General features: G+C 41.9%; 1 protein-coding gene across 1 annotated transcript; it reads left to right on the forward strand.

Moving 5' to 3' along the window:
* Positions 1 to 16,515: 16,515 nt before the first annotated feature.
* Positions 16,516 to 21,011, forward strand: LOC135548840 (cytochrome b5-like). Its single transcript, XM_064978826.1, has 5 exons — positions 16,516 to 16,898; positions 18,237 to 18,365; positions 18,511 to 18,534; positions 18,645 to 18,676; positions 18,804 to 21,011. The coding sequence occupies exons 1-5, from the start codon at positions 16,695 to 16,697 to the stop codon at positions 18,892 to 18,894; spliced, it is 480 nt and encodes a 159-aa protein (XP_064834898.1). The 5' UTR covers positions 16,516 to 16,694; the 3' UTR covers positions 18,895 to 21,011.
* The last annotated feature ends 3,879 nt before the right edge of the window (positions 21,012 to 24,890 follow it).

A 24,890-nucleotide genomic window follows, 5' to 3' on the forward strand; every position in this document is an offset into this window, starting at 1 on the left:
AAAGTGCAAATCAATCCCAGAACAACAGCAAAGGACCTTGTGAAGATGCTGGAGGAAACAGGTACAAAAGTATCTATATCCACGGTAAAATGTGTCCTATATCAACAAAACCTGAAAGGCCACTCAGCAAGGAAGAAGCCACTGCTCCAAAACCGCTATAAAAAAGCCAGACTACAGTTTGCAACTGCACATGGGGACAAAGATCGTACTTTTCGGGGAAATGTCCTTTGGTCTGATGAAACAAAAATAGAACTGTTTGGCCATAATGACCATCATTATGTTTGGAGGAATAAGGGGGAGGCTTGCAAGCCAAAGAACACCATCCCAACCGTGAAGCACGGGGGTGGCAGCATCATGTTGTGGGGATGCTTTGCTGCAGGAGGGACTGGTGCACTTCACAAAGTAGATGGCATCATGTGGGAGGAAAATTATGTGGATATATTGAAGCAACATCTCAAGACATCAGTCAGGAAGTTCAAGCTTGGTTGCAAATGGGTATTCCAAATGGACAATTACACCAAGCATACTTCCAAAGTTGTGGCAAAATGGCTTAGGGACAGCAAAGTCAAGCCATCACAAAGCCCTGACCTCAATTCTATAGACAATGTGTGGGCAGAAATGAAAAGGTGTGCGCGAGCAAGGAGGCCAACAAACCTGACTCAGTTACACCAGCTCTGTCGGCAGGAATGGGACAAAATTCACCCATCTTATTGTGGGAAGCTTGTGGAAGGCTACCCGTAACGTTTTACCCAAGTTAAACAATTTAAAGGCAATGCTACCAAATACTAATTGAGTGTATGTAAACTTCTGACCCACTGGGAATGTGATGAAAGAAATAAAAGCTGAAATAAATCATTCTCTCTACTATTATTCAGACATTTCACAATCTTAAAATAAAGTGGTGATCCTAACTGACCTAAGACAGGAATTTTTACGAGGATTAAATATCAGGAATTGTGAAAAACCCAAGGGGGGGCGCCAACTCAGACAGGAAGATCACGTCAGTAACTCAACCCACTCAAGTGACGCACCCCTCCTAGGGACGGCATGGAAGAGCACCAGTAAGCCAGTGACTCAGCCCCTGTATTAGGGTTTAAGGCAGAAAATCCCAGTGGAGAGAGGACTAGCTAGGTTTCCATCCAATTGGCGACAGATTTTCTTGCGAATATTAAAAAATCTGCATGGAGAAAATATGCACATTTTCCCACCAGTGGTGTGTTTCTAACAAATGTACTTGTTGCAGATAAAAATCAGTGTGTGATGACGTAGTGCACACAAATTGTTATTTTTCGCTAATATTTTCATGTACCATATAAAAATCTAATGTTCAGTCTGTTTCCATCGCATTTTCAACTGCGTTAAATTGTAAATATGCCTAGTCTGGTTTTGGCACATGCGCTCTACAGTGTTGCCAATTTAGCGACATTGTCGCTCTATTTAGTGAGTATTCAGACCTTCTAGCGATACATTTTCAAAAAAGCAACTAGCGACAAATCTAACACAAATCTAGTGACTTTTTCTGGTGTTATTGCAGACTTTTGGAGACTCTGACGTGAAAACACGTATCGTTCTCACTCTTCTCAATGAGCAACGGGTGCTGCTGTGGGCCCCACCCCCGTCCCAAAGCACTCACAGGTGGCCCAGTGCTCGAGCAGCAGTCCCTCCCAGCTGCAGTCAGAGCAGGAGATGTTCACCCCTCCGTGTCCAGACTGCAAATTAATCGCGCATGCCGGAAGCCGCCGCTGGCTGATCCCGCCCTGGCTTACATTCAGGGTGGGATGTAAATGTAAAATGTTCTTTGTCGAAAATAAATCACTGCACAAAAAGAAATCACTGCATTTGACTCAAACAGCCTCAGTCACATACTCACCTTGTCCACTGTGTGTGTGCCTCTGTGACATAAGCTAAACATCTCGCTGGCGAGCTCATGTCTCAGTCTAAACTTTACACTCAAAAATACAGAAAGGAGTGGGAATCAAACCCTGAATTCAAAGGCTGGGTGAAGCCGTTTGTTGGAGATGATACACAGGCATACTGCCTGTATTGTAAGGCTGATTTCTACGCCAAACTTAGTGATGTAAAAAAACACATGACAACTCAAAAACATACTCAAAAGCCTTATAACAGTTCACCCAGAACAAGCTGCCATTTATGGTTAAAAAAATGGACTCAAAAAAGGCTGAGGCCACCATGGCATTAGCTATCGCTGAACACTGTTCCATGCTGGCATGTGATCACATCGGAGAAGCATGTAGAGCAGCTTTCTCAGACTCCACTGCTGCTACCCACTTCAAAGTGCACAGAAATTATTAATGGTGTTCTAGCACCATACTTTCTGAAAAAGTTGGTCGCAGATGTGGGTGACCAGCGTTTCAGCCCCCTCCTGGATGAGTCCACGGATGTACGTGTTTCTAAGTACCTGGGGGTTGTGATAAGATACTTTAGTGATACCAAGCAGACAATTGTACTGACATTTCTGGGGCTTGTTGAGTTGGAGGGTGGAGATGCCAGATCTATAGCCCCGTGTTGTTGTGGCTTTCCTCCAGAAGTGTTGTCTTAAAAAAGAGAAACTCCTGGGGACAGGGACTGACGATGCCTCTGTTATGACAGGGATTAACAATGCGGTCCATAAAGTGCTGAAGAGGAGTGTGGTCTCAAATATCTGGTTCTTATTCGCTGTGTGTGCCACTCTCTGCAGCTTGCTCATTTGTAGTTCTAAACATATTTAGGGTGTTTTTTTACTCACTTTTTGTCTCTCCCATGACATTATTCCGCTTTCCTACAGCGTCCATCACAATTACATGCACATGGCCAATTATGCAAATTAGGTAATGACATCATTTAGTGACTTTTAGGACAGCCAATAGCTACTTTCCTTACTGAGGAGTTGGCAACACTGGCGCTCTAGCCAACAGCTTGCAGATACAGTGCAGGTAAGCTCTGTGGGTAGGTTTGCCTATAGTACACAATGAGATTATTATGGATAAGTGAGAGAATAATCATCATGCCACCAGAATAAGACCATCAACATTTATTGCAAAGGAGCATCAAGCTCATACCGTGCACTTTCACCACCCTGTGAAGTTCATCATAATTGATTTAATCTGTAGCCTAATAAACTGCAGGGCCGTAGTGGGAGGAGCACACGCCATGTCGACATTTATTAAATGTACAGAAACTTCCTGTTTCCATCACAGCTGTATGACTACTCGCATAAAAACTGTGGATGGAAACGTGGTTTGTGATATACAAAAAATGATCTCTTCCCTCGACAAGAATTGATCAACTTCACATTTTTCAGCTTCGACCCATCAGTCTAGACTCTTTAGTCCATTACCCTCTCAGTCTACAAAGGCTGCATTTAGACAGGCAGCCCAATTTTATATTTTTTCCACTAATTGGTCTTTTGACCAATCCCAATAGATCTGTTTGACATCAGATATTTTTCAGAGCTTTTTCAAAGACCAATTAGTGAAAAGTATATCAGAATTGGGCTGCCTGTCTAAATGCAGCCAGACATCAGCTCTGCCTGCACTTTTGTGCTTATTCTATATGTTCACAAAGAGAGGTGTCAAAACATTGAAATTAAAAACATCAGTTTACTTAGCAGGGACAGCTCGTGCAAACACTATCCTCCCCCTCTAATTTCCTCTTTGATAAGCTTCACACGGCTGTGGCATGATCCTGTTGTCTGTCAGAGCTGTGGAGGAGAGCACAGCTGCATGCTTATAGCGCCTTTTGTCGTAAAGACGTTCAGGCTGCTGACGGCAGGGTAGGAGGTGCCAGCTTGTCAGACAGTGTGGTTGGGTCTCTGTGATGTTATGGAATGACACACGGGCACTCAGCCATACAGCGGGGGGCTATTTTGTCAGGGAAAGGTCTGATGTACTCAACAAAGAACAACCATTTACAGATACATTTTTCCTCCAGCTAGTATCCATGGATATGAAATGTTTCACCACTTCTGAGTTCAAACTATTCAATTTTATTGAACAGTCGCATGCTAGTTTTGTCACAGAATTGGGCTAATGTTTATTAATTGCATAATGTTGCATATGGTTGCATGCAGTACTGAGTAACATTGCACAGTGTTGAAAGATTAAATCAAGCCCTGGGTATACTGTAAGTAAGTAGAACATTTTGATTAAGCAGATAAGAAAGTAGCAGCTGCCAGTAACATGGATTTACTTTAGGAGTAATTCTTAAGCAACCCCACACATCCTGATGATGATCCCTCCCTGAGCACCTGCTGTGCTGTTCAGCACAGTGCAGCCTCCGCTTATTATGGGATGTGAAGGGGAGAACCATCAAAGCAGTGCAGAGGCTGGCAGATTAAAACTATAGCCATTTCACTGCTTCTGAAATGGGCAAAGGAAGAGCAGATAAAGCAGCAGGGCCTGAACATAATGCTCTTACTGTAGTAAGATTCGATCTATTTCACAGGACGGCTCCCACACCACTCAGGGTTACCCTCCACATCATGTGATCATCCTTACAGGCCCTTCAGACTGCTACTTTGTCATGGACTATACGTCAAGGTGGTCATATTGGGTTATACGTGTATATAGATTGAAGACATTGATTTTCTTTATGGCTCAATAAAGCTAAAGTGAAGTCCTCTTCAGGAGAACGGTTATAGAGGACCTCTGGATGCAGTAAAGGCCCATCAAAGTGATGTGGGACTATAGAAGCCCTGCCAGGGGATTGGAACCATTATCATGCATCATCATCATCTCAGCATCAAATTAGTATTATCTAAATCTGATTATCAGTCCCTCCAGCAATTTTTGAGCAAGTTGTGTATAGTAGCTTAATGGATTCAGCAGATGATTTGATGCTAAAGCTGAGCTGGACTGACAGAGATAACTCTCATTAGCCGTGCTCTCACGTTGTAACAATGATTGACTAGGTGAATGACTGGGGACAACATCAATCCCTCCAATCCCAATGAAAAGGTAAACAGTCACAGGTCTGTCTATGGCTCAGCTCATCACCAGAGACTATGACTTTGCTAATTACTTAGCTGTTGTTCACACGCTGAATTAATCAGATTATGAAGGAATTCTTGATAGGAAGGAAGCACTTCAGGATAGTTCCGTTTCAGCTCTCAAAACAATTGGTTTTATCTCATGAGTGTTTGGAGGTTTGTTTTTGTTATTTTATCTCCTCCCTCTGTGTCTATGTTCCCATGGCAGAGTGCATTTTCAATCAAATCAAATCAAATTTCAAATCAAATTTTATTTGTCACATACACATGGTTAGCAAATGTTAATGCGAGTGTAGCGAAATGCTTGTGCTTCTAGTTCCGACAATGCAGTAATAACCAACAAGTAATCTAACTAACAATTCCTAAACTACTGTCTTATACACAGTGTAAGGGGATAAAGAATATGTACATAAGGATATATGAATGAGTGATGGTACAGAGCAGCATAGGCAAGATACAGTAGATGGTATCGAGTACAGTATATACATATGAGATGAGTATGTAAACAAAGTGGCATAGTTAAAGTGGCTAGTGATACATGTATTACATAAGGATGCAGTCGATGATATAGAGTACAGTATATACGTATGCATATGAGATGAATAATGTAGGGTAAGTAACATTATATAAGGTAGCATTGTTTAAAGTGGCTAGTGATATATTATATATATTATTATATTATATTATATATATATAATTTCCCATCAATTCCCATTATTAAAGTGGCTGGAGTTGAGTCAGTGTCAGTGTGTTGGCAGCAGCCACTCAATGTTAGTGGTGGCTGTTTAACAGTCTGATGGCCTTGAGATAGAAGCTGTTTTTCAGTCTCTCGGTCCCAGCTTTGATGCACCTGTACTGACCTCGCCTTCTGGATGATAGCGGGGTGAACAGGCAGAGGCTCGGGTGGTTGATGTCCTTGATGATCTTTATGGCCTTCCTGTAACATCGGGTGGTGTAGGTGTCCTGGAGGGCAGGTAGTTTGCCCCCGGTGATGCGTTGTGCAGACCTCACTACCCTCTGGAGAGCCTTACGGTTGAGGGCGGAGCAGTTGCCGTACCAGGCGGTGATGCAGCCCGCCAGGATGCTCTCGATTGTGCATCTGTAGAAGTTTGTGAGTGCTTTTGGTGACAAGCCGAATTTCTTCAGCCTCCTGAGGTTGAAGAGGCGCTGCTGCGCCTTCTTCACGATGCTGTCTGTGTGAGTGGACCAATTCAGTTTGTCTGTGATGTGTATGCCGAGGAACTTAAAACTTGCTACTCTCTCCACTACTGTTCCATCGATGTGGATAGGGGGTGTTCCCTCTGCTGTTTCCTGAAGTCCACAATCATCTCCTTAGTTTTGTTGACGTTGAGTGTGAGGTTATTTTCCTGACACCACACTCCGAGGGCCCTCACCTCCTCCCTGTAGGCCGTCTCATCGTTGTTGGTAATCAAGCCTACCACTGTTGTGTCGTCCGCAAACTTGATGATTGAGTTGGAGGCGTGCGTGGCCACACAGTCGTGGGTGAACAGGGAGTACAGGAGAGGGCTCAGAACGCACCCTTGTGGGGCCCCAGTGTTGAGGATCAGCGGGGAGGAGATGTTGTTACCTACCCTCACCACCTGGGGCGGCCCGTCAGGAAGTCCAGTACCCAGTTGCACAGGGCGGGGTCGAGACCCAGGGTCTCGAGCTTGATGACGAGCTTGTAGGGTACTATGGTGTTGAATGCCGAGCTGTAGTCGATGAACAGCATTCTCACATAGGTATTCCTCTTGTCCAGATGGGTTAGGGCAGTGTGCAGTGTGGTTGAGATTGCATCGTCTGTGGACCTATTTGGGCGGTAAGCAAATTGGAGTGGGTCTAGGGTGTCAGGTAGGGTGGAGGTGATATGGTCCTTGACTAGTCTCTCAAAGCACTTCATGATGACGGAAGTGAGTGCTACGGGGCGGTAGTCATTTAGCTCAGTTACCTTTCATTGATATGCTGACATCAAGGTAGATCTGTCAAGCTTTAGAACAAGGAACACTTTACTTGGCCTAACAGCAGACCCTGAGGACATGGCAACACACCACTGAGGTAGACTGGTAAGATTGTACTTTGTATTATAAGAACACCGCATATTGCATTTCTGAAACCTCTCCATGAATCTGACATCCCAATATTGTGTGCCCTTCTGGAGGATGTTGGTTCAATATGACTGAATCCAAACACTGTTGAAAATGAAGTTTTGAAAAAATGTAAAACAAGCTATGAAAAACTGTTTGACATCTGTAATTAAAAATTATTTTTCACAATGCAATTACATTGGTAGTTCTAGCTTACACGGTAGTGGGTGATATGCAGTTATTCAGCCATGGTTCTGACTTGGCAGAAATAGCTCTGGGCTACCTCTTAAATAAGTAAGTTCAGGAATTGATCTAATTTATCCAGTGAAAAGTAGAGCAGGATCCTCATTATCCCACAAAAGTTACACAATACATCTTTTCAGCTGCAGTCATAGCCGGAATACAAAAGTTTTCAGTCATTTGAGAATATAATAGAATAATAGTCCTTAGGAAACTTCCTTTCCAATCTGACAATTCACCAAGTATCAGCATCATATGAGACAAAGACTGGCAAATTGACATTGTACAATTACCTATTTTAAGTTCACCATATCTGATATGGGATCAGGCTTGGGTTTGGGCAAAATATTGGGCGAGAGAGCAATGGCTGATGCTGGAAGGGGCTATAATAGGATGGGCTCATTGTAATAGCTGGAATTGAATATTTGGAACGGTATCAAACACATGGAAACCACATGCTTGACTCCGTTCCATTAATTCCATTCCAGTCATTACAATGAGCCCATCCTTCTAAAGCTCCTCCCACCTAAAGCTCCTCTCCATTGCTAGAGAGTATGCATGCTGTGTTTTTATCCTTTTACTCAGTTTGATTACATGTTCGCTCCATGCACAGTATAGAAATGTGTTGGTGGACCTTTCATACAAGGGCTGCTATTTGAGTTCCTCTCCTTGTCACACCCTGGCCTTAGTTATCTTTGTTTTCTTTATTATTTTGGTTATGTGTTTTTGTCTTGTCTAGGTTTTTTTGTAGATTTATGGGGTAGTGTTATTTTAGGTGTCTAGGTAAGTCTATGGTTGCCTGGATTGGTTCTCAATCAGAGGCAGGTGTTAATCGTTGTCTCTGATTGGGAGCCATATTTAGGCAGCCATATGCTTTGGGTATTTTGTGGGTGATTGTTTCCTGTGTCAGTGTTTGTGCCACACGGGACTGTTTTGGGTTTTCATGTTTTGTAGTTGTGTTCATGTTAAGTGTTTCTTATTAAAGAACCATGCACTATAACCACGCTGCGTTTTGGTCCGCCTCTCCTTCCCAGGAAGAAAGCCCTGACACTCCTTGAAATATCTTGTGTGCATCTGACATGAGTGTAAAGCTTGATTTTCCCCTGAAGGTCCTTTGGCCACTCAAATGAAGTGGGATGAATCGCTCATTCATTCTGCTCTGAATGAAAGCATCGGAAAAAGCAGTAGTTCTAAGTCTGTATCTCTATGATATAGAAGGAATAGCATCACATAACGCTGGAATGTTTTTATTGATAAATTACAGTTTTTTGCTCTTCGGCATTATTCTGAGTCTGAAGAGAATTGATTAATAGCGAAAGAAACAGAAGGCCTTGATAAAGGTGTGTAATTTACCAGGAAGAGTTGATTGTCTCTAACAACTGCCTGTCATAGTCGATAACACTGGTGTGGAAATACTAAAAGGACTGAACTGTCAGTGTTACCAATACCAACATATGCGTCAGGTGTTTGTTTGATGTGCACATGTATAGACATGCTTTGGTCTAATCTGTTGATCATAGTCCCAAAATTCATTTTCATCTGGATCTGGGTATTGAATACAGCTAGATTCAGTACAGATTCAGTACAGCTAGACATATTATTCATATATTGAATACTCCATTTATAGCCAAAAAGGTCATTCCAAGCCGATGAGGATTTGGCATAGTATGGAGACTGTCAGTCACTGTGGTCATTGTGATGTTTTGCATTGGCAGCCGAGGCTCTCCTTGAAGAGTGGCTGTGATGGATGTGACAGCTGCCTCAGCCATGGGGACTGATGTCTTCATCTGCTCCCAACAGGGCCGCAAATATATAGTACTACAGTCTGCACTGCGATCTCCAATAACATTACTGCCTGCCCATTGCCTTTGCCACAACCCACAGAATAAATGTAGCCGACAAAATGGTCTGTGGCCAAGTGCGCCTTACATAGCTGAGTCAGTAAGAAAGTTTAATGCCGGTATACAAAAATCAAGTATTTCGATTTTAATATTAGAGCTGCTTCTGCGACTTTCCTATTGCTTTTTCCACATAAATGTTTATTCAGACTAATCTATTGACTTACCATACAATTAATATCAGGCTGACAGACACTCCTTTTATGCAGCATGGGGCTATTGAACATATCTCATAGCTAGGGGAATACTTTTTTTGTTCTTCTTTGCAATGTTGATTTTGAAAACCTGTCAGAAAAATATAGTATGTCTGTCTCAGGGGCAATATATGGGGCATCAGCGCTCCAGTCTAGATACTGTATATTGTTCCTCTATAAATACACATATTGAATACAGTACTATACTGCAAATAAGTTGTTGACATACAACAGGTTGGGTTGAGATAGAGTGCAATGATTGACAGTGTCGGCAGCTGTGTAACCAAATGGAAGATTATGCAAGGGCCGTGGATGCAACTGTTGTTGCTCTTAAGTCCTAGTCAGTCTGACCAGAATGAATGATCTAAATGCCCACTCCACATGGCAGATAGACACAGAGAGACACAGAGCAGGGAAATCGCTGTCCAATTTTCTGTGTATAAACACCACCATCTGTCTGGTCCAAAGAATCTGCTATGTGCATAGTGTAAATCCATGGAAAGGCAAGATAAAGGAGGTAACAGATAGAATGTTGTCATCAAATGACCTGCTTTAAGAAATAGGTTACTGTCAATGGGGCACATAGCAATTTTGTCATTAGATGGCAAAGAGGATTTCTAGTGGCATCGAAAACCTTTTCATGCAAATGTTTCCGCCAATTATCCATCATGATAGTCCTTGTTGGTTGTTGTTTGTTATTGCTGTTTTGGTTTGGTGTTTAATGTCTCTCCCCTGGACAAGCTGAGTGGTGTTCCTTTGATTAATATATTATAAATAGGAATAATGAATCTGGATGCGTGAATCAAATCAACCATGTGCATTTTGTATTTTATTAATTTTCAGTTCTTCCTCTTCACAGAAAATTTAACAATTGATGCGACTGGGAGAAAAGTTGGCAGCATCAGCTTGACTTTGTAGTGCCATCTAGTGTTCATGCATATTGGCCTACCGATATATACAGTAGGTTCTACAATGTGTGACGTGATCATATGGCTCTCTCTCAACACCTTTATGGTGAAGGTCGGTTGTAAGAACTGAAGGTAAACTGAGACAACAATGTACAGATTTATGCACAGAAAAATTACTAATCTGGTATCCAGCCTTCCAGTTAACATGTAAACTCCATGTAGCTGGAGTTATGTCCATGTCCATGTCATCGTTTCTCTTTGTCTACTTGTCACATTCTATAGAGTGGTCATCATGTTTTATGTTTGTGCCACACCTGATTATGATTTTTATTTATTTTTAAAAATTTGTACCCCTTTTTCTCCCCAATTTTCATGGTGTCCATTTGTTGTAGTAGTTACTATCTTGTCTCATCGCTACAAATCCCGTACGGGCTCGGGAGAGACGAAGGTTGAAAGCCATGCCAACCCAACCCAACCTAGCCACATTGCTTCTTAACGCATCCAACCTGGAAGCCAGCTGCACCAATATGTCAGAGGAAACACTGTGCACCTGGCAACCTTGGTTAGCACGCACTGCGCCCGGCCCGCCACAGGAGTAGCTGGTGCGCGATGAGACAAGGACATCCCTACTGACCAAGCCCTACCTAACCCGGACGACGCTAGGCCAATTGTGCGTCGCCCCATGGACCTCCTGGTCGCGGCCGGTTACGACAGAGCCTGGGCGCTAACCCAGAGTCTCTGATGGCACAGCTGGCGCTGCAGTACAGCACCCTTAACCACTTCGCCACCCGGGAGGCCACACCTGATTATGATTGATGAATCAGTGACTGTTGATCTGTGCCACCTGTGGTTTGCCGGGCATGGGCACACTCTCCATGAGGGCTCTTGTTGGGACTGTAGGCGGCAACGCTTTTATTTCAATAACCACCCGCTCCTCATCAGGGAAGTGCCTGGAGGAAGGAAGGCATTATTCAGTGTGTCTTTGTATTGTGCCATGGAATGACTGTTTAAGAGAATAATGAATATGAGTGTGTGGCCAGTGACCACATTACGTTTATGTGCCACCCTCCTCCCCCAAAAGTCATTCGGTATTGGATGTGAAAATGAATGAATTGAGACAACAGCTATGACTTCACTTGATGTAAGATTGTCTCCTGAAAGTTATGTAAAGGTGAAAGTAATATTGTTGATTCATTTGCAAGAACAGAGATGTAGTTACTCGAGTTTTCACGCTAATGCCTTTCTAAATCGGGCTTACTTAACCCATTACTTTCATTCTCAATGGCAATTCATGGGAGTTACATGAACAACTGTCCTTGGTTCAACATCATATTAAACAGCATGTCTGCTGGAGATTAGGTGAATGTGTTATTTAGACATAGGTGCACCATGACTGAGACTGTGTGTGTGTGTAGAATGGAGTTTGCTGACCTGTCTGTGACAGGCTGAAAATAAGGAGAGCGTAGTCTGTGCCCTGTGACCCCTCTGAATATGAGCAGCAAAATCCTAGCTTCGTACAATTGATCTGTGGTGCCTTTGCTCATACAATAGTGTCACTAAGAATGAAAGCCTGCCAGCAGAAGTGCAATAACACAGATATCACAGGTCTCATCTGCACTCTGCTCACCAATGTGAAGATCACTGTGGAAATACCAGATGTCAGAGGTTCATATCATAGTCTTTTTCCAACAATTGTTTACAGACAGATTATTTCACTTATAATTCACTGTATCACAATTCCAGTGGGTCAGAAGTTTACATACACTAAGTTGACTGTGCCTTGAAACATCTTGGAAAATTCCAGAAAAGGATGTCATGGCTTTAGAAGCTTCTGATAGGCTAATTGACATCATTTGAGTCAATTGGAGTTGTACCTGTGGATGTATTTCAAGGCCTACCTTCAAACTCAGTGCCTCTTTGCTTGACATCAAAAGAAATCAGCCAAGACATCAGAAAAAAAATGTGTAGAAAAGTCAGTCCCAGAACAACAGCAAAGGACCTTGAAGATGCTGGAGGAAACAGGTACAAAAGTATCTATATCCACAGTAAAACGAGTCCTATATTGACATAACCTGAAAGGCCGCTCAGCAAGGAAGAAGCCACTGCTCCAAAACCGCCATAACAAAAGCCAGACTACGGTTTGCAATTGCACATGTGGACAAAGATCATACTTTTTGGAGAAATGTCCTCTGGTCTGATGAAACAAAAATAGAACTGTTTGGCCATATTGACCATCGTTATGTTTGGAGGAAAAAGGGGGAGGCTTGCATGCCGAAGAACACCATCTCAACCGTGAAGCATGGGGTGGCAGCATCATGTTGTGGGGGCGTGCTTTGCTGCAGGAGGGACTGGTGCACTTCACAAAATAAATGGCGCCATGAGGCAGGACAATTATGTGGATATATTGAAGCAACATCTCAAGACACCAGTCAGGAAGTTAATGCTTGGTTGCAAATGGGTCTTCCAAATAGACAATGACACCAAGCATACTTCCAAAGATGTGACAAAATGGCTTAAGGACAACAAAGTCAAGGAATTGGAGTGGCCATCACAAAGCCCTGACCTCAATTCTATAGCAAATTTGTGTGCAAGAACTGAAAAAGCTTGTGCAAGCAAGGAGGCCTACAAACCTGACTCAGTTACACCAACTCTGTCAGTAGGAATGGGACAAAATGCACCCAACTTATTGTGGGAAGCTTGTGGAAGGCTACCCAAAATATTTGATCCAGTGGTTAAGGGCGCTGTACTGCAGCGTCAGCTGTGCCACCAGAGACTCTGGGTTCGCGTCCAGGCTCTGTCGTAACCGGCCACGACCGGGACGTCCGTGGGGCGACGCACAATTGGCCTAGCGTCGTCCGGGTTAGGGAGGGTTTGGCCGGTAGGAATATCCTTGTCTCATCGTTCACCAGTGACTCCTGTGGCGGGCCGGGCGCAGTGCGCGCTAACCAAAGTTGCCAAGTACACAGTGTTGGTGCGGCTGGCTTCCGGGTTGGATGCGCGCTGTGTTAAGAAGCATAGTGGCTTGGTTGGGTTGTGTATCAGAGGACGCATGACTTTCAACCTTCATCTCTCCCGAGCCCGTATGGGAGTTGTAGCGATGAGACAAGATAGTAGCTACTAACAATTGGATACCACGAAATTGGGGAGAAAATGGGGTAATAAAAATAAAAATAAAAAACACTACAGATTACACACACACCATTGTTAATTGTATTTAGTTTACTTTATTTAATAAATATACTTTGTTGTTCCTTGGCTCCACATTGTCTCCCTTTTGTTACGAACTTTGAGCTGGTTCGTGACAAACTCTAGAAGAATATGAAATGTCCTGTCTTATGATTCTGCTGGCAGCCAGTCAACCTCTCGACCAGTATCTACCTGCCTGAGGGCAAGCCTAATTGCACAGATTATGTCTCAGGGTGTGGTCTTTGGTGACACAGGAATGCTTTGTTCCCCCAAGTGAGGGCAATTATTCTGTGAGGGCTAGGACAAGACAGCTGCTGGCTGGCTTCAAATGTTGCTCACTCTGCTGTTGCTCCACTCCCATCAATGTTCCTTCTGTTATCGAGGTGTCTAACACGGGGCCCCCTGGGATGTGGATACAGCTTAAGAGAGAACTAGACCCCTGCCCAAAGATATTCCCTGGTTGTAGATGCAAACAGCCTATCTGCTGGAGATTAGGTGAACGTGTTATTTTGAAATAAGTGCATTTGAAGGATTGAAAGAATGTCCTCCAGTTTATGGGAGGCTTAATTTTACTCAACATTAGAGTAGATATTTTCAAGGGAGATATTTCATACAAGAGGTTGATGAGACTGACTCATGTTTCTGTTATTGGTTGATATTCTGTATGTATGGTTTGGCACTGCCATTCTTACACACTTCATATCATGCCATACAGATGTAGGATCTTAATTTGATCACTTTTGTTGCTGATAATTTTCCTGTACAGCAGGAATTGCAAACTTGTGGTGTATTCAAGGTTTAAAAGTTTTCTAAAGTTTGTAATTCCCACTTTAAAATGTCAGACTTGATTTGCCCTAATTGAAAATGTATCAACCCCTTCAATAAATACAATTAATTGTAAACCAAATAATTCACATTTCCTTTTGCTGCCTGATTATTTTTCTGCTGTAGCAAACTAGCTAAAATTAAGATCCTACATCTGTACACATATTGAATAGTGCAATGATGACCCAAGAAGGACCTCTGTGAACAAAGCAAAATAAATCCACAAGTTCAAGGTGTTTGGTTTTTAGTTTAGACACAGGTGCCAAAGGGTATTAGCTTACTGCCATCTTGTGTAGCATGTGAAGATCATGATTTTTCTTAGCAATGAAGCAGGGAAGCAAACCGGGTCACTGGCATGGAAGGCAAACACCCTACACATTGTGCCAATAGGGTAAACACACTTGGGAATTGTAACTTAGCTCATATAACATGGATTGCTACACTGCCTCCTTTCGAACAGGAAGGCACGACCCAGTGCTTCGACTTTCTTTCAAACCCCTTCACACGTCTGCCCGTGCGTTCCGATAGCCTAATGACGCCATCCCACTTCTGACACCAATGTAGTGAATGGCAGGGAAGCAAACCTGGGTCACTGGCATGAAAGGAAAACATTTTACACATCACGCAAATAGGTTTAACCAACTAGGTGGGAATTGTAACGTGGCTCATATAGCAAGTATTGCTTCAATATATTTATAGGATGAAATGCATGATATAAGTGGAAGTATTTAGTGTTTTCTTGAAAATTACATTATGTTTTATGAATTCATATTCAGGTTACTACATTATCAGGTGTTATTAGTTCAAACTCAGAGCAATGTTTGCATGGTGTGGTCTACATTGGTGATGAGATGACAGTAATGCATGACATCTCTGTGTATGTTATCAGGCAGGCCTGATAAAAACTCTGCTACACTCCTGTCACCCCTTAACCAGCATGTCAATGTTGCACATGTAGCCTCCCTCTGCCTCCTTATCACTGGATGCAGAGAAACATACTACACTGAACAAAAATATAAACACATGTAAAGTGTTGTTTCCATAGGCTGTCATTGTAAAAAATAATTTGTTCTTAACTGACTTGCCTAGTTAAATAAAGGTTCAATAAAAAAATATATAAAAAAAAATGTTTAATGAGCTGAAATAAAAGATCCCATACATTTTCCATAAGCACAAAAATGTTGGGCACAAATTTGTTTACATCCCTGTTAGTGAGTATTTCTCCTTTACCAAGGTAATACATGTGCAGTTTTGTCATACAACACAATGCCACAGATGTCTCAGGTTTTGAGGGAGAATGCAATTAGCATGCTGATTACAGGAACGTCCACCAGAGCTGTTGCCAGAGAATTTAATGTTCATTTATCTAACATAAGCAACCAATGTCGTTTTATAGAATTTGGCAATAAGTCCATCAGCCTCACAACCGCAGACCACCTGTAACCACACCAGCCCAGGACCTCCACATCCGGCCTCTTCACCTGCAGGATCGTCTGAGATCAGCCACCCGGACAGCTGATGAAACTGTGAGTTTGCACAGAATTTCTGCACAAACTGTCAGAAACCGTCTCAGGGAAGTTCATCTGCGTGCTTGTCGTCCTTACCATTGTCATGCCATTCATCCACAGCAATCGCCTCATGTTTCAGCATAATAGTGGACAGCCCAATTTCACAAGGATCTGTACAAAATTCCTGGAAACTGTATTTTTGGACCAACAGATGCATGCTGTATGTATTCCCAGGCATGAGAAATCCATGGATTAGGGACTAATGAATGTATTTCCATTGACTGATTTCCTTATATGCACTGTAACTCAGTAAAATCTTAGAAATTGTTTCATGTTGTGTTTATACTTTAGTTCAGTGTACATAGAAATCACTTCAGTGGGTGAGGTTGGAAGTGTAACCTACTCAAAAACAACACTACTGACAAAGACAGTATGCAGGATGGAATTGCATTGATCATTAGCCAAATCCAATGACATTTCAAAGGAGCAACAAAACTGATTTGATATGTGAGTAATGTAAAATGATCTAACTCTTCCATGAACATGCTAAATGACGAGGTCTCATGATCATCTAAAGGTCACCTGTGATTGGTTACAATTCTACAATGTTGCCTTTCATTGGTTACTTGTCTAAAAGTCAATACATGTTCATTGGAAGGTGACATCGGAATGAAATCATTGGTTCTTTCCGCATGTCTGCTGATGTAACGATATGCCGGATGCAAAGGGGAAACTCGGGCTTATGCATTGCTAAGGCAGTCCACATTGGATACACTAACCTTCATGCTGTTTTATAAGCTCTACAGCATACGATTCAACGTTGGATAATCAAAGTGTAACTGGCAAATAGTGTTAAAATAGATAATGGGCGAGGAAATTAACGAGAACATGATCAACACAAATGGTGCTGCTAACAGCATGGAGGATGTGAATCACACCGCAGAAAAGACAACCGATAGCGATGTGAAATACTACACATTGGAAGAAATAAAAGCTCATAATATGAGCAAGGACGCATGGCTTATCATCCACGATAAAGTGTATAACATCACCAGTTTCTTGGCGGAGGTATGATCAAAATATCACCCGTGCTAACGTTAGCTGAATAGCATTAGCTACGACACTAACGTTACTAGCTAACGTCAGCTGGAATATTGGTCTCCGTTGCTTGGTTTCAAATTAATTTCGGTTCTCGCCAACCAAACGTCTAGCTAAATAGTTAGTTGTCTATCTACGTAACAATGCACATATGTGAAGGTATGGGGCTTTCTAGCTAGCTACCATATCCGAACGTTATTTATCTAACGCTCAGTCAACACATGCTGAGGGAAGCAGCTTGCCAGCAATAGCATTTGTTATTTTGGCTAGTGTGTGTTTTGCCAGTTTAACTAGCTAGTTAATGTGGCTAATTTAACTGTGTATGCTATCTGTGTCTACCTGCATATTCCCAATAATATTAACAGAGACGGTGTAATGTTGCACCTGGACTGGATATGCATTATTATGGTACATACCTAGCGTAGCGTTAGCTAGCTCACGTAACTAGTTTGCAAGCTTAATTGGCCCAAAATAATTTTGTAACATTTTGTCACGACCACTCCTAATTGTTCGATAGGTAGTTTACACTTGCCTGGTCCTCTTACCGTAGCTATAACTACCACAGCGGGACTTTCGTCCACTTGGCAAAGGTTACAAAAGTAGCTAGGGCGGGTTACCAGAGGTCAGTCGCCTAAAGTTGCGCAACACACCATCTATTAATTAAAGGTATAATGGGAAAATAAGTCGAAATACAATGCCAATGGCACAGCATGACCACAATGAAAGTAGTATGGGGTACCAGTCTGTTTAGCTATCGTTCCACTCCATGTCATGACAAACCATTTTTGCTAATGGTACAGGTTCTGGATTTCAGGTTAAGATTAAAGGGGTTAGTTACAAGTATCTTTGGCATGACCTTTTTCATGTGTTATAATCAGGGCTGTATTTGTGAAGAAACACCACACTGTAAGATTTGTTTACCTTCAAAGAGTGAGCCTGCCAACAAAAAAGTTGACATTGGAGCTTTAACCATTTTTAATGAAGCAATCTATCCCTATAATATGCCAATACATAATAATTTCAGGATATCAGACAATTAAGAGTCCAGAGCTTTATTTAACACATTTATCATATTAACATTTAGGTCGACATAAGCCAGCCATCCGTGTCATGTAGGACATTATACTGTAGTAGTTGTGATTATTGTGTAGTCTGTGATTACATTCAAATCAAATTTTATTTGTCACATACACATGGTTAGCAGATGTGTAGCGAAATACTTGTGCTTCTAGTTCTGACCATGCAGTAACTGTCGGTAGTGACAGATCATGATGAAATTAAGTCTACCACTTGTTTCTGTGTTTCCAGCATCCAGGAGGAGAGGAGGTTCTGGTGGAGCAGGCAGGTGCAGATGCCACAGAGAGCTTCGAGGATGTTGGTCACTCTACAGATGCCAGAGAGTTGCTTATCCAGTACTACATTGGGGAGCTCCATATGGTACAGAGATTGCATTCTCTCAACTGTTGAACTCTCAATCATTGAAACATAGGTTTCGATTAATGATGGAACAAAAAAATAATCTGTGCCATGATTTATTCTGATTGTAAAAGTGTGTAAATGATTATTTCACCCTGTCTTTTAGGATGACAGGAAGGATGGCACAAAGGTAAAGTATTCAAGTAAATGTTCTGTAAAAATGTTTTATAATAATGTAACACCAATTTTACTAATGCTAACGCTTGAATTTTATCAACAACAACAAAAATACTCCCACAGGAAGAATTCATTACAACAGGAGATGGCTCGAGGTCAGTCATAAGCAATAAGAATTTGATTATTCCATTTGCATTGACAAAGTATTCTGTCTCCTAATCATTCTTCACTGAGCTGTGTTTGTTCCCTGGCTGAATGTTTAAGTGCTCTCTCTTTCTCTAGCTCGTGGACCACATGGTTGATACCTGCCATAGCTGCAGTTGTTGTGGGTATCATGTATCGATACTACATGCTGGAGCGCAAGTCTTCCTGAGCCCTGACGCTGTCGTCGCTTCTCATTCTTTCTGTCTGGAGGCCTTGACATGTTTGACCAAACCCCCCTTGCATTGAACGTACACAACTTTTCAGAGGTGCGTCCCACTCAACTCACACAGTGCCCTCACCTTGAAGGAAAGGGAGGGAAAGGATAAAACAATCCCCTTGCCCCTCTGCTTTCTTTTCTAGACCTCACCCAACAGGCTGTGGGGTGAGATGCATCTGGAAACCTTCTGCCCCCAGTCTCTCTAAATTGTTTTCTAATCTATTCATATTGTTTACGCACTCTGACTTTTGATCCTTATTGTGTGGTGTCTTTTTAAGTTAGTTATTCATATGCAAGTGATCTCAACTGTAATGTATATCTGCAAACTCTTGTTGCTATCTGCTTTGTGGGACTTTTACAGTGAGCTCCAAAAGTATTGGGACAGTGATTTTTGTTGTTGTTTTGACTCTTCTACAGCACTTGATTTTAAATGATACAATGAGTATGTGGTTAAGGTGCAGACTGTCAGGGTGTTTTCATCCATATCGGGTGAACTGTTTAGAAATTAAAACACTTTTTGTACATAGTCCCCCCATTTTAGGAGACCAAATGGGACAAATTCACTTGTGTATTAAAGTTGTAAAAAGTGAAGTATTTGGTCCCATATTCATAGCACGCAATGACTACATTAAGGTTGTGATTCTACAAATTTGTTGGATGCATTTTTTTGTTTTGGTTGTGTATCAGATTATTTTGTACCCAATAGGGATGAATGGTATATAGTGTATTATTGTGCAATTTCAGAGTCACTTTTATTGTAAATAAGAATATAATACGTTTCTAAACACTTCTACATTAATGTGAATGCTACCATGATTACGGATAATTCTCATTGAATCGTGAATGAGTGAGAAATACATATTTTACCCCCAAGACATGCTAACCTCTCACCATTAGAATAACAGGAGGTTAGCATTTTGGGGGGCGATTATATTTGTGCATCTAACTTTCTCATCATTATTCACAATTCATTCAGGATTATCCATAGTTATGATAGCATCCACATTAATGGATGCTACCATGGGCACAAAATAATCTGAAACACAACCAAAACAAACAGCAAATGCATCCAACACATTTGTCCCAATACTTTTAGTCCCCTAAAATGGGGGGGGAGACTATGTATAACAAAAGTCTACACTTTAACCTCATAGTCCTTAGCATTTCAAAAGAACAGAAAAATTGGGACTTTGCTGTCCCAAAACTTTTAGAGCTCTCTGTATTTCTCTCTGTTTGTTCAGACATGTTTAGTGGCTAACCCCACCATCTCTATGCTCTAGGTCTAGGAAGTATAAATATATTTGTGTGTAGTAGAGCATGGCAACCTATGGGGTTATGGGGTCATATCTATAAGAATGAATGCTGTTTTCTTACACTGAGAAATCTGATTAGCATGTTTTTTTTAGTTTAGGTTAAGTTGCATACTCCTCGTGAGTCTTAATTCTCCTCAGACTGCTGCCCAGTATTTCATATCTGGTGACTGAATAACATAGGAAAAGCTATCTGTTTGCTTGAGAATAGATTGTTATGCAATTTGTCATTTCAAACTTAAAAATGATCATTGATTTGAACCAATGACTTGATTGAACAGTATGCCTCATAGTTAAAGTACATAATTTATGTTCAGCCATTAATTGCGTTGCATGCATGCATCGACTGATTGAGTAGGCCTCGTTCTCGGAATATCTATATTTTGCCTTACAAAGGCTCCACGCCAAGTATATTCTCTTGATGTGGTATTGATAAGTTAAATTGATATTATTTAAAAGTGAAATGTACTTATCCCCAACTCCCCCTTTTCTAGTTACTTTTAAGCATTTATTTAAGCATTTATTTTGGTGATACTATGCTTTAAAAAACATGAGTATGAGATCATTGGTGTGTGTTATATATATTATAACCTGGATTAATTCTATTGCATTACACACATTGTGCAGGATATATTTTTGTCTCTTCCTATGCACATCCATTAGCAATTAAAAAATACTGCCTTATGTAGTGAGTGTTGTTGAATTCTAATGATTGGACTAAAATTGTACTCTTGAAGGCATAAAACACTTTTATATTCGTATTGTGTTAGCTGTCTGTTTATTAGTGTTGGTGCCACTGTGACATTTTTAAGTGTAAATCTGTATCTGGGAATTGTGGATAAACAGCAGTACTTGAAAGCATATGTGGATATTCAATTGCAGTACCAATTTTAATTGGTATATGTCAACAATATATTTAATATTTCAGTCGTATGTTTCCTTTAAATGTTGCTATTCACAACTTGTGGAGCACCTGAAAACAACCTGCCTAAGACATAATACTGATTTGTACATATGATTTTCTGGATTTTATTTTTCATTTTGTCTGTCATAGTTGAAGTGTACCTATGATGTAAATTACAGGCCTCTCTCATCTTTTTAAGTGGGAGAACTTGCACAATTGGTGGCTGACTAAATGCTTTTTTAGCCCCACAGTACATCTCCAAATTACAAACCAAGTAGTCTTACTTATAGGTCTTCATGCTTTCTTGAGAACTTTGATGATCTCGAAATGGAGTCAGTAAGCAGAGGTGAGCTCTGATGTTGTGTCAGTCCAGCACAGGAGGTTGGTGGCACCTTAACTGGGGGGAACAGGCTCGTGGTAATGGCTGGAGCAGAATAAGTGCTATGGTTTCCATGTGTTTGATGCCATTCCATTTGCCCCACCAATATTTGGAGCAGCCTTCTGTGCAGTCCGGGATGTAGTGGGCCTACCTGCGGCGACTGGTGTGGTAGAGTCTTCCAACGTTCACCTTGAGAATTCTACCAGAGATGATTTTGGACCTCTAGGAGTGAGATTTTTGGAAAGTGGATTCCTCCCAGAGGAAGCGGGCGCTTCGAGTCATGCGGTTTGGGCTCAACCTGCGTGTGCTTTGCTCTCCGGTGCAGAGTGCAGTTAAAAGGGGTGATCAATGGGGTAGCATTGAGTGTAGAGGTCAATAAAATTGAAAGGAATATTCCTTGTGTTTGTGACGCCTGCCGTTTGGTGAGAGGTAGACCCAGATGGCAATGGCGAGACTGAGAATACCCTGTCTGTCTTGTTGAGCTTTGACACAGAGCTTCTACCTGATAAGGTCAGGTTAGGTGATATTTGCATTCTGTGAAGGCCTATCTTTCGAACCCGCTTCGGTGCTTTAGGTGCCAAGGATTCAGACATCTTGCAGCAGTGTGTAGAAGGGAGATCCCAAGATGTGAGAAATGTGCAGAAGGGTATAGCCAGAGGGAGTGTACAGTTGGGATAAAGAAAGCACTATGTGTCAACTGTGGGGGTGTCCATTCAGCTGGAGATTCTACGTGCCCTGTGAGAGACCGATTGAGATTGCCAGAGTTTGAATGGGGTAGAACGATTCTTATGCTGAGGCAGTGAAGAGAGTAGAGGATAGCCCAAGGGTCAGTGAGTTGACTGGGAAGTCCCCAGTGAGGTAGCCCGAAGAAAGAGAACCAGAAACTAATAGTTTTTCAGTATGGTTGAATTTCTTGCGTTTATAGCCAACTGCACTGCAATGATGGAGCAGAAATCTCAGAAGATAGATAGTTGCAGTGGAATATTTGGGTGTGAGAGATTTTAGTGCAGAAGAGTTACAGGAAGTTTTGAGAAAAGGGGTTCTGACGGCCTGGTGTAGGATCATTTAGGGCCAAAGTAGTAGGATTGGGTGGGGGATAAAATAAAATTGTATTTGTCACATGCGCCGAATACTACAGTGAAATGCTTACTTACAAGCCCTTAACCAACAGGGCATTAAGAAGGTTTAAGAAAAATAACTTAAGTAAAAAAATAGAAAATAAAAGTAACAAATCATTAAACAGCAGCAGTAAAATAACACTAGCGTGGTTAAGGAAGAGTGTTTTCAATACTGATGTTAACCTTTCTGGTTATAACCGTTTTCGGGCAAGACAGATCTTCCAAAGGTGGGGGAGTGGCAATCTTTACCAAGGATTAACTTCAGTGCTCGGTTGTCTCCACCAAGTCTTCCCAAACAATTTAATTTGCTGGTTTTAAACATTACACTTTTAAATGGCTCTTTGTTGACTGTTGCTGGGTGCTATCGTCCTCCATCAGCACCGGCCTGTACCCTACCTGCCCTAAGATCTCTCCTGGCTCCTTACACAAAGCCTGAATTTGAGTGCAGTATATAAAGTCAGAAAATCTGCTGTCTCAGCCACTGCCTGTCACCAAGGGAGTAAGGCTCAATCGTAGGCCCCACACTCTTCTCAATTTACATCAACAACATAGCTCAGGCAGTAGGAATCTCTCATCCACTTATATGCAGATGATACAGTCTTATACTCAGCTGGCCCCTCCCTGGATTTTGTGTTAAATGCTCTACAACAAAGCTTTCTTAGTGTCCAACAAGTTTTCTCTACCCTTAACCTTGTTCTGAACACCTCCAAAACAAAGATCATTTGGTTTGGTAAAAAGAATGCCCCTCTCCCCACAGATGTGATTACTACCTCTGAGGGTTTAGAGATTGAGGTAGTCACCTCATACAAGTACTTGGGGGTATGGCTAGACGGTACACTGTCCTTCTCTCAAGACATCAAAGCTGCAGGCTAAAGCTACATTTAGGCTTGGTTTCCTCTATTGTAATCACTCCTCTTTCACCACAGCTGCCAAACTAACCCTGATTCAGATGACCATCCTACCCATGCTAGATTACGGAGACATAATTTATATATCGGAAGGCACGGGTGCCCTCGAGCGGCTAGATGTTCTTTACCATTCGGCCATCAGATTTGCCAACAATGCTCCTTATGGGACACATCACTGCACTCTATACTCCTCTGTAAACTGGTCATCTCTGTATACCCGTCGCAAGACCCACTGGTTGGTGCTTATTTATAAAACCCTCTCAGGCTTCACTCCGCCCTATCTGAGATATCTACTACAGCCCTCATCCTCCACAAAAACAAACTGCAACAAACACTCAAACTGGACAGTACATTTTTTTATTTCACCTTTATTTAACCAGGTAGGCTAGTTGAGAACACGTTCTCATTTACAACTGCGACCTGGCCAAGATAAAGCAAAGCAGTGTGACACAGACAACAACACAGAGTTACACATGGAGTAAACAATAAACAAGCCAATAACACAATAAACAAGTCAATGACACAGAAAAAAAAGTCTATATACAGTGTGTGCAAAAGGCATGAGGAGGTAGGCAATAAATAGGCCACAGGAGCGAATAATTACAATTTAGCAGATTAACACTGGAGTGAAAATTGAGCAGATGATGATGTGCAAGTAGAGATACTGGTGTGAAAAAGCAGAAAAGTAAATAAAATATAAACAGTATGGGGATGAGGTAGGTAGATTGGGTGGGCTATTTACAGATGGACTATGTACAGCTGCAGCGATCGGTTAGCTGCTGATAGTTGATGTTTAAAGTTGGTGACGGAAATAAAAGTCTCCAACGCCAGCGATTTTTGCAATTCGTTCCAGTCACTGGCAGCAGAGAACTGGAAGGAAAGGCGGCCAAATGAGGTGTTGGCTTTGGGGATGATCAGTGAGATATACCTGCTGGAACGCGTGCTACGGGTGGGTGTTGTTATCGTGACCAGTGAACTGAGATAAGGCGGAGCTTTACCTATCATAGATTTCTAGATGACATTTTATATCAATCTCTTCATTCAAAGACTCAATCATGGACCTGTTGACCTGTTTAAAAGTCTTAATCACATCGACTACGGAGAGAGTGATCACACAGCCGTCCGGATCAGCTGATGCTCTCATGCATGTTTCAGTGTTACTTGCCTCGAAGCGTATGGTAGGCTCGCGTCACTGGGCAGCTCGCGGCTGTGCTTCCCTTTATAGTCTGTAATAGTTTGCAAGCCTTGCCACATCCGACAAGCGTCAAAGCCAGTGTAGTACGATTCAAGTGTATAGGTGCAGGGTTAGATGGAGATTCTAATCTCCCT

The sequence above is a fragment of the Oncorhynchus masou genome, chromosome 1, assembly GCF_036934945.1.
Source record: "Oncorhynchus masou masou isolate Uvic2021 chromosome 1, UVic_Omas_1.1, whole genome shotgun sequence".
NCBI lineage: Eukaryota > Metazoa > Chordata > Actinopteri > Salmoniformes > Salmonidae > Oncorhynchus > Oncorhynchus masou.

Bases quoted from the DNA above. Each gene is read 5' to 3' on its own strand.
- LOC135548840 (XM_064978826.1), top strand. From the start codon at position 16,695: ATGGGCGAGGAAATTAACGAGAACATGATCAACACAAATGGTGCTGCT. The intron at 16,899-18,236 runs GTATGATCAAAA...CTGTGTTTCCAG, and splicing joins TCACCAGTTTCTTGGCGGAG to CATCCAGGAGGAGAGGAGGT. The intron at 18,366-18,510 runs GTACAGAGATTG...CCTGTCTTTTAG, and splicing joins ACATTGGGGAGCTCCATATG to GATGACAGGAAGGATGGCAC.